Source organism: Myxozyma melibiosi (assembly GCF_037950935.1).
Source record: "Myxozyma melibiosi strain Phaff 52-87 chromosome Unknown BZA70scaffold_5, whole genome shotgun sequence".
Classification (NCBI taxonomy): Eukaryota; Fungi; Ascomycota; class Lipomycetes; order Lipomycetales; family Lipomycetaceae; genus Myxozyma; species Myxozyma melibiosi.
The window spans coordinates 797,275-809,255 of record NW_027042919.1 but is presented as its reverse complement, the minus strand read 5'-3'; the positions used below and the strand labels follow the sequence as shown (position 1 = coordinate 809,255).

Here is an 11,981-nt window from a genome sequence, read left to right as displayed (position 1 = left end):
CTTTACTTCTGAATAACTTGTTCAAAAAATCTGTAGTTATTTGTTCTATCAAGATCCAGCCTAGCTCAACGCCCATAAATTCCCCTTTGTAGCATAAAACTTCGCCACGAGCGTCATGAGCGCTCCAAAGATCATGACGACGGCAGTGAATATCGCGGCGCCGAAATATCGATCACCGTTTGCGGAGATGATTGCGCCCGCGACAGGACCGCCTGCTAAGGCCGCGAAGGCCATGACGGCCGAGATCGTGCCGAGCCGAGCGCCGATTTCGGGACTGGGCGTGATGTCTGCGACGCAGGCTTGGAAAAGGGAGACGGATGCGCCGGAGAAGAAGCCAAAGAGGACGGAGTAGAGGATGATTGCGGGTCTGTTTTCGGCGGGGATCCAGAGTGCGAGGGTGAAGAGGCCGGCGAGGAAGGAGCAGACGGCGTAGGTGTTGAAGCGGCCGAGGCGGTCTGCGGTTATTCCCGGGATGATGCGGCCGAGGATGGAGACGGCGTTGAAGATGGTGATGAGGTAGGATGCAGATTCGCGGGAGAAGCCGCGGGAGACGGCGTGGGAGGGGATGAAGGCGACGGGGATGAAGGCGCCAAAGAAGACGAAGAAGACGGCGATGGTGAGCAGGAGGAACGGTTTTTGCGAGAATGGGCGGATGTATGTTTTCGTAAAGTCGATCTTTTGGAACCCAGGCGGCGGGACGCGTGACTTGGTGAAGACGCAGCAGATGAGCGAGAGTCCAAACATGAAGAACCCGATTCCGCGAACGGCCCAGCCGAAGCCGAACTTGGGCTCGATGCCGTTGAAGATGACGGGCATGATTGCGCCGCCGAGGGCCGAGCCCGCGTGGCCGATGCCGAACGCTGTCGCGCGGTATTTCACAAACCAGGAGGAAGTAGCTGGCGCGGCGGCGTGGAAGACGAGCGCGGAGCCGATGGGGGTCAGGATGCCTTGCGTGAGGATGAATTGGTAGTATTGCGTGCTGATGGAGGTGAGCATGACGCCGAGGGTCATGATGATTGTGCCGGGAATGATGAGTGGTCGCGGGCCCACGACGTCGTAGATGGGACCGACGATGACGGCGAGGAAGATGGTGAGGAAGATGTCGAGCGAGTTGATCCAGGAGATTTGGGAGGGGGAGTAGTCTCGTAGCTGGTTGTTTTGGTAGTAGTCCTGGAAGATGCCTGGGTTCTGTTAGCCTTGAACGAGTCGCGACGGTGAAGAAATGTGTAGATCTCCTACCGATTGCTACCAGATAGCCAAAGGTCGGGAGCATCCCGCAAGTGGCTCCAAAGAGCGTAAGCCATGGGCGATACCCGACGTCGACAGGGTAGAGATGCGGCGAGTCGGGTTCATCAGTTGATCTGTCGATGAGCGAGGTGCATTCATTCACAGACTGTGCTTTCTCAACCGAAATCATCGTGCTGCTGTCGAAAGAGGAGTCTTCCTGGTCATGTTTACTGATAAAAGTCATCGCAGGTCGTCGAGGTTACTACCAGAAAAGGAAATACAGAAGAGAAAGAAGGCAGATCACGCCAGAGAAGAATAAGAAAGCGGGCAAAAAACACCGCGTTGACAGCCTTGCCTCCTCGCTCTCATGAGTTGACACTGAAAAACTGCTTAAATGGCGTGAGAGAAAAGTCTTTGACGGAGGCAGCGAACGTGCGTCTGCTTAAAAAAAGGCAGCCGAGAGATAGTCGAACGCGGGGCGCCGTCGGAACACCCGCAAGTGGCGTCTGAGTCCAACCGCTCTCGAGCTCCCGCACATACGTCGAGCTTCAGCCGTGGTTCTGTTTCTCTATTTCTGTATTCTGGCTGTGTTTTCTTTATTTGCATAACTCTGTTTATCTGTGTGGATTTCAGTCCAGATCTCGGTACACAGTATCGAAACATGCCGCTATCAGCAACAGAGCTTATCGCATCCGTCTTTCTTTCCTGGTGCTCGGGCCCCGACGCCGCCCCGCCGGAGGCCTTCTCTTCCAAGCACTCTCGAAACTCTCGTCCCAGCGACAACTCCAGCAGCAGACAACTCCTTGAGTAGGTGTTTTCAGCTACGCCTGGAGTCGTAGAGAGGCGTAGTGGGGTTTGAAGGCTGCTGAAATAGACTATGGCTTTTGGGCGCATGCGTGAGTCATGTCGACGTACAGGTTGATGTGTGCTGATGAGAGGATGAGATGATGGTAATGGCGTTATGTAAGTTATGACTATCGACGTCCTCGTAGACCTCAACTGCTCAGACTATATAGTAAATAGTACTAACTGTTTAGTATTTCGTAGAAGATTCTCATCTGAGGTGGTTGTTTAGCGCCTGAGTTCAGTCCCGAGTCTGAATATGCATTTCGAGCAGTGAATGTCCAAAGATCATATTCGTAGCACCGTTCAATTTTCTCTTCTCTATACTGTACAAATACGCTCTTCTCCGCCTGATATCATACAACATTAATCATACACTCTTCGTAGCCTACCCCCACAGAATACCTCAGATCAGAACCAAAGATCGGCTCAAGCCCTCATATCGTCGCACCCTCCGCGCTCGCCCGTTCCCAGTCCAAAACATATCTCATCGTCCCGCGGACGCCTAGACTTGAATCCCGCATTCGAGGGAGATTTGACGTCTGATCTGAGCTGTCGTTGCTGTAGTCCCTTGCTGATGGGTTTCGATACTCGTCGTTCGCGGGGTCGTTCAGTCGTTTGTTGACGTCGATGCGCATGGTCATGAAGCGTCCGATGTCTGGGAAGCGGGTTGCGAGACTTGTTTGTGGGAGCCAGTCGATGTATAGTTCTAAGAGCTCAAGGATTATATCTTCAGACGTCGTTAGCATTGCATACACAGCATACAGAGAAAGAAATAGCGTACTCTCGCAATCGTTCGGATCGATCATCAACGTTCGCGCCTGTTCTTTATGGTTCGGGATGTCGCCTTCAAGTAAAGCGGTAGCAATATATATACTAGCCAGGGCGATCGCGTGTGGTGTATGTTTGAGTGGAGCCAGTGTCTTGTATGAATCGAAGCAGACGAACCAGGCTAGCTGAGCCTGCTCCGTATTAACTATAAAAATCGTTAAGTATGTGATAAAAAGTATTGGTTTTCAAAATAGGCTTTGCAACGTACGTTTTAGATGTTTGGAGAACTTCACAATGTATGGGTGAGGATGTCTCATGCGGAAATCAAATGACATAGTCTCAAGCACATGCTGTTCCAGCAACAAAGACTTCCGTCGTTGATCTTCAATGATCTACACCACAAAAAGATCAGCTTCACGCATCACACTTTTCTCTCACAAATTATATCATACCGGCGAGTCCATGCTGATCTCTGGCCCGTTTGGATATCGGACGTTGTACGCGGCAATCACGATATCCTTCATCTTCTTGAGCGTGTCCTCCTTTTTCGACGCGACGAATAAGCACGCGAGCGCGGTGTCGGTGACGTATGGGAAGTCCTGTAGTGAATTAAATAAGTAGAAGCGTTGGAAGAGGATCATTGCGCTTCCGATAGTTCGAATGGGACTGTAGGTTAGATGTTAGACTTGCAGTCGGAAAAAAATGCGTTAGAAAACGATGAGGTTCGTACAATCTCAGTTGCTCTCCTGTGTTTATAATCAGCTGAAACGCATGAAATCGCGACTGATTGTCTCGGGCTCCATCCGTATTGTTCGTCTGCCGCGCGAGATGCGCGATTTGACTGGCAGTAAGGTATGGTCGCGAGAGCTGGATGAGCGTTGGATGCGTAACCGACGAAGACGCGGAGGTCGAGTGCTCCAGCGGCGTCGACCCGGACGAATGAGCTCCTCCGCCAGAACCAAAACCTGCCGGAGACCCGGATTTCGGAGTCGAGCGAGCGTTCATGCTTGGTTCATCAAGAAGACCGATGCTCCATTGATGATTTAGATGCTGTTCACAGGCAATTCGAAATAATTGTATATCACGTGATTGGTCCTGTGACAGTCGTGGCGATCTTTAGTTCTTATCTGCAGATTGCGGCTGCGTTCACGCTTTTCCTCGCAGGTGCTTGAGCCAACGAGCGTTGCAGACCGAGTGTTCAAAGTAAAAACGAAACGAAAAAAATGGTTCATTTAGGCGCAGTGCTGCTGGCGCTTGGCTGTCTGCTGGCGACGGCGGCGGCGGAGAGTGCGGTGCGCCCGGTTGTTATGTGGCACGGTCTCGGCGACGACTACAAGTCGGGAGGGATGCAGCGCGTTGAGAGTCTGATTAAGGATATGTATCCCGGGATATTTGTGCATAGCGTGTATTTGGATGAGGACCCGGAGAAGGATAGCAAAGCGTCGTTGTTTGGCAGCTTGAATGAGCAGGTATGTATACGAGGTGTTTGTCTGCTTGCTGCACGAGTTCTAATATCTACATCGCAGATCCAATTTGTCTGCGACCAACTAGCCTCGATTCCCGAGCTCGCAAACGGCTTCGACGGCCTAGGATTCTCGCAAGGCGGTCTTTTCCTGCGCGGCTACGTCGAGCGCTGCAACGCGCCCAAGGTGCATAATCTGCTGACGTTCGGGTCGCCGCAGAACGGCGTGGAGGACATGCCTCCGTGCGAGAACCCGAGGGATTTCGTGTGTCGTCGGCGGAACGCGGTGCTCAAGACACAGGCGTATGCTGCGTATGCGCAGAACTCGGTCACTGTGGCTCAGTACTATAGAGTAAGGATGTTGTTTGGGAAGGGATGGTGCGTGGAAGGCTGCTAACATGCTGTCTAGGATTTGGATCGGTATGACAAGTATCTGGAGTTCTCTGCGTATCTTGCCGATGTGAACAATGAGAGAAGCACGAAGAATATTACATATGCGGACAATATCAAGTCGCTCGAGAACCTTGTGCTGTATCTGTTTACGGAGGATCAGACCGTTGTTCCGAAGGAGAGTGCTGTAAGTGCTGTGATACTATTTACTGAGATTTTATTTAGAAGCACGAGTGTCTAACAAGGTTGATTATTCTGCAGTGGTTTGGTCAGACCGACAAGTCAAACGGCGCACAGATGAGTCTCGAAGACCGTGCGCTGTTCCAAGAAGACTGGATCGGCCTAAAGTCGCTCTACCAGGACGGCAAGCTCAAGCGCGAGATCCTAGAAGGCCGCCACATGAACATCACGAACGCGACGGTGCTGGACTTTGCGGCAAAGTACCTCGGCTCGAGCGGCCAGTTCGAGCCGATGGTCGCGATGTCGGCGCCGGACGCGGTGCAGGAGGCGATGGTCAGGTTCGGACAGTCGTTTCATGATCGGCTGCAGGTGGTTTTGTCGGCGATGGCGGGGATGGCGTATATGTGAATAGTGGTTGATGTGGTTTGGATGGCAATGCTTTGGCGAGGGTGAGGTGAGGGTGAGGAGGTTGAGGTTTCAGGGGTTGAGTAGAGGATGCGATGCAGCTGTCGCTGTCGCTGTTTCTTTTTTCTTTTTCTTCATTTTTCATGTTTTCTTTTTGGTACGGTTCACGGTTTAGGATATTGGGAATAGAAATACTATCGCTTGCAGAAGTACTTCTACAGCAAGAACCATTTCCCACAGCATCCTGCTGTTTAGAGTAGGAATGGTCAGGAGGGATGCGGTTAGGGCAGCAGCCCGAGCAAAGTCAAAGGTAAGCGGGCAGCCCCTGGAACTTCCCCCTGACTGAGTCCCATCGACTGCCCAAAACCCTGCGCGAAGACCCGCTGCTGTCTGCAGAGAGCTGGATTCGTGTATTCCGACCTCGCAGCAGCGTCTTCTTCTTATACCTCACAACCACCCCCCTCAGATCACCGCAGCCCGCTGCCAGCCGGGTGTTGACACCAGGGCTAGGTGTGTTGGGTATATGAGGGCAAGGGTACTCCTGAGTGCAGAGGTACGCCGCAAAGCGCGGTGTGTTGCGGTACCCGGCCTTGTGCGCGCCCAGCCAACAGCCCGCTGCCCCTGCCTCTGTGCCGTCTTCGTCCACGCCTGCCTCCTACTTCCCTGAGCAGACCCATCGCCGCGAGAATCCTGCCACCTGTGCGCACCGCCACGCATACTTGATCCTCCTGCGCTGATGGCAGAGTTCGATGCTGCAATTGCCCTCCTCGGCCTTGTCGATCAGGACGAGAAGTCGGGTGAATCTGACTCCGCAAGCGAAGTACGTCAAAAAAAGGCCCTGCACCCCTGTTTCCTGCACCCACCCATCCCCCACTCCACTCCACTCCACACCACTAACATTCCCTCATCATCTCTATAGACGTCTGCTGCCGACAAGACTAGTCTGAAGCAAAAGTCAGCTAAACGGGCAAAGAAAAGCAATGGCGTGAAAGACGCTGGAGCGGGCTCGCGACGGCCCTCGGTCGCCTCGGCTGACGCGGGGGGGTCGCCAAAGTCGTCGAAAACAACAGAGATACCGCAGAAACCGGCGACGAGGTCGGCGGCAGAGAAAATGAAACAAGAGGGCGCCGGCGAGTCGGAGGCGGAGAAGGAGAGTCCAAGTCGAGCGAACGAGGGACCGCCGAGCGACAACAATGCGTCGCCGGGCAAACAACAGCAACAACAGCCTACTCCCTCATCACAGTCCACGTCGCGACGCGAATCGGCGGTTTTGTCAGAGAAAACCACGGGCGAAGGGAAGGAGGCGGTCGAGAACCTGTCAGAGTCCGTGAAGCAGGGCCAGCAGACGATGCGCGAGCATGAACGGCAGCAGCTGATGATGCTGCAGGAGCAGCAGCAGGCGCTCATCCAGCAGCGTCTTGAGCAGCAGCATCAAATGGACCAGAACGGACGGGTGCGGTCGCAGTCTGTGCATTCGGCTGATTTGCAGGGCGGGAGTCCTGTCGGCTTAGCAGCAGCGCAGGCGCAGCCTTCGTTCCAGCCGGAAGCAAACTCACAGCAGCAGCAACAGCAGCAGGCGTATCCGCCTTACTACCGGCAACAGCCAGGACAGGCGGGTGGTGGTCAAGCATACTATCCGCAACGATCTTACCCGCAGCAGACCCCGGGCCAGCAGATGTACGCGCAGGGCAACTACCCACAACCCGCGAGCCAGCAGCAGTTTGCATACCCTCCTCAGCAGCAGGCATCGCAGGGCTCCTACCTCTCACCTCAGACGCAGAGCGCGCAGGGACTGTACGCGCCGGGTGTGTCGCAGCCGTCGCAGCAGTTTGTCGCGCAGCAGCCAGCTGGAGGGTTCCAGCCGTCGCCGTCGCAGCAACACGCGCAACCCGCGCCCTATAACGCACAACCTCAGACATACCCGCCACCACAGTCTCAAACCCCCGCAAGTCAGAAATCAAAGTCCAAGACGACAAAGCTGAAACAAAAGAAGCAGTCGTCCTCGCCGCGGGAACAACAACAGTCCTCATCACAGCAACAGCCGTCGCCGGCCGAGCAACAGGCGCCGCCGCGGCTGCCGCCGATCTCGCAGCTTTCGCAGCCGCCGGCGCCGATGGCGCAGTATGCGCAGCAAGAACAACAGATGCCAGCGCGGCCTGCGGACCAGGGCGTGCAGGCGGCGCAGCAGTATGCAGCGGCGTACCACCAGCCCGCGGGGGTGGGTCAAGAGCAGCAGGGGATGATGCAGCAGTATGCGACGCAGCCGATGACGCAGCATCCGATATACGCGCCTGCAGCACAGCAGAGCCAGGCGGGGTATTATACGACGTACCGGGATTCGAATGAGCAGTATGGAGCAGCTGTTGCTGGGACGCAGGCGACAGGGTATCAGCCTTTTATCGATCCTGCTCTGGGCGGTGTTCGACAGGGCCAGCAGGCGCAGCAACTGAGATGTGCGTGTCTTTCCTTTTTCTGTATTGTTTAGAGCTACCTGCTAACAGTTCCAGACTTCCAACAACCAATACAACCCAACAGCGCGCCTCCGATGGTCCCAACTGACAGCCAAGTCCAAGCGCTTGCGCGCACGCCGCGGACGCGCAAGCGACAAGTGAACGGAGCCGAGATGGCGGTAGTTGCGCCGGTGATTGTGCAGCCTGTGCCGACGGGGGCGGCGATCGCGATGGCGGCGGCGGACGCGGTGAGTCCGTTGGAGAACGCGCTGGATGACAAGCGGTTTGAGTGTAGCGAGTGCGGGCGCAAGTTTCGGCGGCGGGAGCATTTGAAGAGGCATATTAGTACTCTTCACCAGCGCGACAAGCGTGAGTGTTTTTCTTTCCCCCTTTTTATTCTAGATGAGGGTATCTGACAATATTGTTGATGGACAGCATATGCGTGCGAGTTCTGCAGCCGACGGTTCTCACGGGGCGATAATTTACTGCAGCATTCGCGGATGCGGCACAGGTACGGACTCGATCTGCGCGATAAAGCACGCTTTGTTGGAGACTGATTTGCTTACCGAGAAGCGTAGGTTGACGGCGACTACGAGGAGTTGAGATGTGACGGTGTACGATAGTGAGTGAGGGAGGAAGGGAGTGAGGAGGGGAGGTGAGGTGAGGGAGGAAGAGGAAGGGTGGATGTAATTGTTGGAATGCAGAGAGTTGTTTTGTTATGTTTTTGTGTTTGTGTTTTACTTGATTGAGTTAAGTGTAATATAGGATTCTCTCTTATTCTCCCTGGGACTAGTATCAAGATTAGATCGCAGGTGTACTAAACCTGCGCATGGACAGATTAAACAGATTAAACAGATGAAGGTCAAAGCGGTCGAAGGAGCAGTCTGCGGGCAAGGGTTATCAAAGCGCGGAGGCCAGGCAAGGTTAATGCAGGAGCGAAGAGATAATGTAAGGCCCGTTTTAAACAGCTGAGAACGCGCCAAAGATATATGTCAGGGAATAGAGGTAGTTTGATGGGGAGGATGGTGAAGCGGCTGAGATGGTGGTGGAGGAGATGAGAGCAGAGGAGAGGAGATAAGGAGATAGAAGACAGGAGAGGAAACGGGTAGAGAAGAGATGAGGAAGGAAGGATACGGGAAATGAAAAGAAATACTCAGGATGCTAGCTTGCGGTGGCCAGCCGTCGAGGTATTCAGAAGCGTTGGGGAGGGTCGGGAAGAGTTATCTGATGTTGTCTAGATGTTTTATGAAGTTGTCTGGTCTATTTATTGCTATAGTTACTGTTTCTCATCACTATCAAACAGATGAAAGTGCCTACAATCAATAAGTTAACAGTCAACTCGGCTCCTTCTCCGTCCGCTTCACTTTCGGTCCACCACAGACCTACTCACCACCATCCCAGCCGTTAGCCGGCACCGACACTCACCGACACTCGCCGTTGCCAGCGGTCTCATCCTGTCTTCCTATTCACACCCTATACTCGTTAATGCACGCCTGTCTCTCTTCTCTTCTAACCCGATCGCAGCTGCATCCGAACAGTACGCATACGCGACTCTTATCAGCCCTGCCACGCGGTGTGTGCATGTGGCCCATCGCCGTTAGAGTTTCAGTCTAATTGGAGGTACTTTCCCTTTCGAGATTAGATGAAAATCAGTAGATTCTTCTTCTTCCTGCTGTTTTGCAATTAAAGCGTACGTGTTGGTAGCTGGTTAGTGCTGGTTAGAAAAATGCTGTTTAGTACACTCACTGCTCCTTTCTTCCTTTGCTCTGCGCTCGGCTCCTGCGCTGCTCTCTCAGATGCCTGTTTTGGCGGTGAATGAGCCCACCGTATTTCCAGCCGCACTCTTACTATTCTCTGCTCTATGTCGGCCTACTGCGCCTTCTTCTTTGCTTCACTAATCATATTCTTATTCTATTCATTCGTATCTACTCATCGTCCACGCCCTCCAACCGCCCCTCCCACCTCCGTCTTGCTATCCCGTCTCACAGGCTTCCCCCTCCCCCGCTTCCCGCTCTCCAACCGCTTTCTCTCCCGCGCCTCCTCCTCCCGCCGCTTCTTATCAATCTTCCGGTTCAACCGCGAGTCCGGCTTCTGGTGCACAAGCTTAATATGCCGGTTCTGCGAGTCCTTCCGATGGAACTTCTTCGTGCACCACGCATAGCTGCAGCTGAACCCGCGCGCCTGCTCGTGCTGGTGCCGGATGTGCCGCGAACACTCGTTCCGGTTCGGGAACCCGACCAGCGACCACGGACATGACTTCTTTGTGCACTTGAACGGCCGCGGCAGCTTCTCCTGCTCAATGTGCTCCCAAAACAAGTACATCGTCGCGTACTTGCGCGAGCAGTGCGAGCATCGGTACATGCCCTTCTTGGTCTGTGCCATCTTCGTCTCAATCGGTATCGAGTCGTCGTCCTCGTCCTCATCCAGACTGTCCTCGTTCTTCTCTTCCGCGTACTCCACCTTCGCCGGCTCCGCATTCGCCTCCACCCCGCTCCACGATTTGCTGCCCTCGCTCTTGATATAGCTCGCGCCGGCCATGTGTCCGTAGTTTGTAGTCTCCGGCATCTGGTAGAACGTACCAAACGCAACCTTAAACCCCAGCTGCGCGGGATCCTCAATGTTCATATTGCGCAGACTCCGTCGGCGCGGCTGCGCCATCAGCATCGGCTCGCTGTGGTGGTGGTGCGCATGGTGCTGGTGTACCTCCGCGGTCGCGTTCTGGAAGTACCCCGTAAACGAAAACGAATGCGCCGGCTGACTGTGGTGCTCGTGCGTCTGCGCCGTCGACGCCTCCGTCAGCTCAGAGCTGCTGTCTCCCTCTTTCTCCTCATCGTCCTCGTCCTCATCGTCCTCGTCCTCATTCTCTTCCGTCTCCGAGGTCTCCCACGACGTCGGACTGCGCGGGTAGAGATAGTTGGGAGCGCCCGGGATGGTCGCAGAGTACGCGAGCTCGCTCTCGTAGGCCGGCATCGAGTGCGGCGACGACAGCGTCGCCGGCGACGTCGCCTTTTCGTACTCGGCCGGCGGGAACTCGGTCGGCGAGTAGTGGTGCTGCGGGCCGTCGGGCGAAGAGGCCGACGCGGCGCTGCCAGAGTTGATCGAGAAGGTCGCCCACTTTGCGCTGTAGTGCCGCGGCGTCTGGCTTGAGAGCTCGGAGTCGTCCTCGAGCGAGGAGATGTACTTTGGCAGAATCTCGACCGGGTCGAGCGAGTGCGAGGACTCGTAGGAGGAGGACGGCATGGGTTGGTAGGTGAGGTGGTCGACTGCGACCTGGAAGTGCTGGTGTTGTTGCTGCTGCTGCTGCTGCTGCTGGGGTAGTTGCTGCATGGTGAGGAGGCTGAAGTAGAAGAGGTCTGAGCGACGGCGCTCGGTAATCAGCTCAGAGGGAATAAGAGGATAATCAGCAGGGATGGGCGCGGAAGTGTTTTCCAGAGCAGACGCAGCAGACCAGGCGAGGTCGAAGAGCGAAGAGCGGCGGCGGGTGGTGATCATGTTTATATTCCTGAATTGTGCGTAAGCGCTGGGGTCCAAAACGAGTGCAGAGACAGCGTCGCAGGCAGGTTCGGGCTGCTTTGTTTGTGCCGGCGAGAAGAAAGCGCGACCCGAGAGCCTTTTTGTAGCGCTTGCGGAGAGGGCACGATAGCGATGCTGAACTCAATTTGCCACGTGGGCCCCAAGGTTTGCCCCTTTGCCTAGTTTGCTAACCTAGTTTGGTCTAGCGCGCTCAGCAAGCGGACGCATGGGCGACCACGCGGTCGCCGCAGACTCGCTACAGAGCGCAGCAGGGTTGGTTTTTTGCTTCCTCCCACTCAACTGTTAGGGCACACACGCAAGGGCCCCGCTCTCGCCGAGCCCGCTCTTATCTCGGCCACCGGCCTGGCTCGAGCAGGGCCACGGCTGAGCACGGCGATCAAGATGCGGTGGGGAAGAAGAACTCTGTAGCAGCCAGATATGACAACAACAAATAATAATAATTTATTATTATAGTAAACAGCGCTATAGACCGCCTGTGCGATGTCGCTGGCAAGAGCGCGGGCGTCTATGCAGAGTCGGTGACATTGGGTCGCCCAGCCCACCCGCAGTCATCCGACTTCAGCCTGGGCGCCCGACCGGCGATGGTCCCCCTCCGCGACCAGCCAGAGACGAGAGCGGGCGAGGACCTGTGCGTATGTGGAGATCCACAGATTGCCTCAAATGAAGTCGGACGCAAGCTCGAGCTCGAGGACGGTCGGCTACGGACCAGCTGCCAGCGC

The 11,981-nt window shown here is 55.2% G+C and overlaps 5 protein-coding genes across 5 annotated transcripts; 2 read left to right on the top strand and 3 right to left on the bottom strand.

The window, feature by feature from the left end:
- Window positions 1-60: 60 nt before the first annotated feature.
- BZA70DRAFT_289528 (major facilitator superfamily domain-containing protein) lies at window positions 61-1,471 on the bottom strand (the record flags this gene model as incomplete). The annotated part of the gene is made up of 2 exons (XM_064914121.1): window positions 61-1,181; window positions 1,240-1,471. 2 exons carry the CDS (start codon window positions 1,469-1,471, stop codon window positions 61-63), a joined length of 1,353 nt encoding a protein of 450 aa, XP_064768641.1.
- A 648-nt stretch (window positions 1,472-2,119) lies between these two features.
- On the bottom strand, window positions 2,120-3,871 carry BZA70DRAFT_278553 (cyclin-like protein). The gene is made up of 6 exons (XM_064912611.1): window positions 3,572-3,871; window positions 3,294-3,507; window positions 3,110-3,233; window positions 2,855-3,046; window positions 2,265-2,800; window positions 2,120-2,190 (listed from the first exon to the last, which is right to left on the bottom strand). Exons 1-5 carry the CDS (start codon window positions 3,844-3,846, stop codon window positions 2,508-2,510), a joined length of 1,098 nt encoding a protein of 365 aa, XP_064768640.1. The 5' UTR covers window positions 3,847-3,871; the 3' UTR covers window positions 2,120-2,190; window positions 2,265-2,507.
- Window positions 3,872-3,907: 36 nt separating this feature from the next.
- BZA70DRAFT_257398 (Alpha/Beta hydrolase protein) lies at window positions 3,908-5,569 on the top strand. Its single transcript, XM_064910821.1, has 4 exons — window positions 3,908-4,310; window positions 4,368-4,655; window positions 4,713-4,880; window positions 4,955-5,569. The coding sequence occupies exons 1-4, from the start codon at window positions 4,065-4,067 to the stop codon at window positions 5,279-5,281; spliced, it is 1,029 nt and encodes a 342-aa protein (XP_064768639.1). The 5' UTR covers window positions 3,908-4,064; the 3' UTR covers window positions 5,282-5,569.
- A 623-nt stretch (window positions 5,570-6,192) lies between these two features.
- BZA70DRAFT_165268 (uncharacterized protein) lies at window positions 6,193-8,515 on the top strand. The gene is made up of 2 exons (XM_064909819.1): window positions 6,193-7,731; window positions 7,786-8,515. Exons 1-2 carry the CDS (start codon window positions 6,390-6,392, stop codon window positions 8,142-8,144), a joined length of 1,701 nt encoding a protein of 566 aa, XP_064768638.1. The 5' UTR covers window positions 6,193-6,389; the 3' UTR covers window positions 8,145-8,515.
- A 1,142-nt stretch (window positions 8,516-9,657) lies between these two features.
- On the bottom strand, window positions 9,658-11,338 carry BZA70DRAFT_295378 (uncharacterized protein; the record flags this gene model as incomplete). The annotated part of the gene is made up of 1 exon (XM_064914485.1): window positions 9,658-11,338. Exon 1 carries the CDS (start codon window positions 11,218-11,220, stop codon window positions 9,658-9,660), a length of 1,563 nt encoding a protein of 520 aa, XP_064768637.1. The 5' UTR covers window positions 11,221-11,338.
- Between the last annotated feature and the right edge of the window lie 643 nt (window positions 11,339-11,981).

Bases quoted from the DNA above. Each gene is read 5' to 3' on its own strand.
- BZA70DRAFT_165268 (XM_064909819.1), top strand. From the start codon at position 6,390: ATGAAACAAGAGGGCGCCGGCGAGTCGGAGGCGGAGAAGGAGAGTCCA. The intron at 7,732-7,785 runs GTGCGTGTCTTT...TAACAGTTCCAG, and splicing joins GCAGGCGCAGCAACTGAGAT to ACTTCCAACAACCAATACAA.
- BZA70DRAFT_278553 (XM_064912611.1), bottom strand. From the start codon at position 3,846: ATGAACGCTCGCTCGACTCCGAAATCCGGGTCTCCGGCAGGTTTTGGT. The intron at 3,047-3,109 runs GTACGTTGCAAA...CGATTTTTATAG, and splicing joins GTTCTCCAAACATCTAAAAC to TTAATACGGAGCAGGCTCAG. The intron at 2,801-2,854 runs GTACGCTATTTC...CGACGTCTGAAG, and splicing joins CGATCCGAACGATTGCGAGA to ATATAATCCTTGAGCTCTTA.
- BZA70DRAFT_257398 (XM_064910821.1), top strand. From the start codon at position 4,065: ATGGTTCATTTAGGCGCAGTGCTGCTGGCGCTTGGCTGTCTGCTGGCG. The intron at 4,311-4,367 runs GTATGTATACGA...TCTACATCGCAG, and splicing joins TTGGCAGCTTGAATGAGCAG to ATCCAATTTGTCTGCGACCA. The intron at 4,881-4,954 runs GTAAGTGCTGTG...ATTATTCTGCAG, and splicing joins TTGTTCCGAAGGAGAGTGCT to TGGTTTGGTCAGACCGACAA.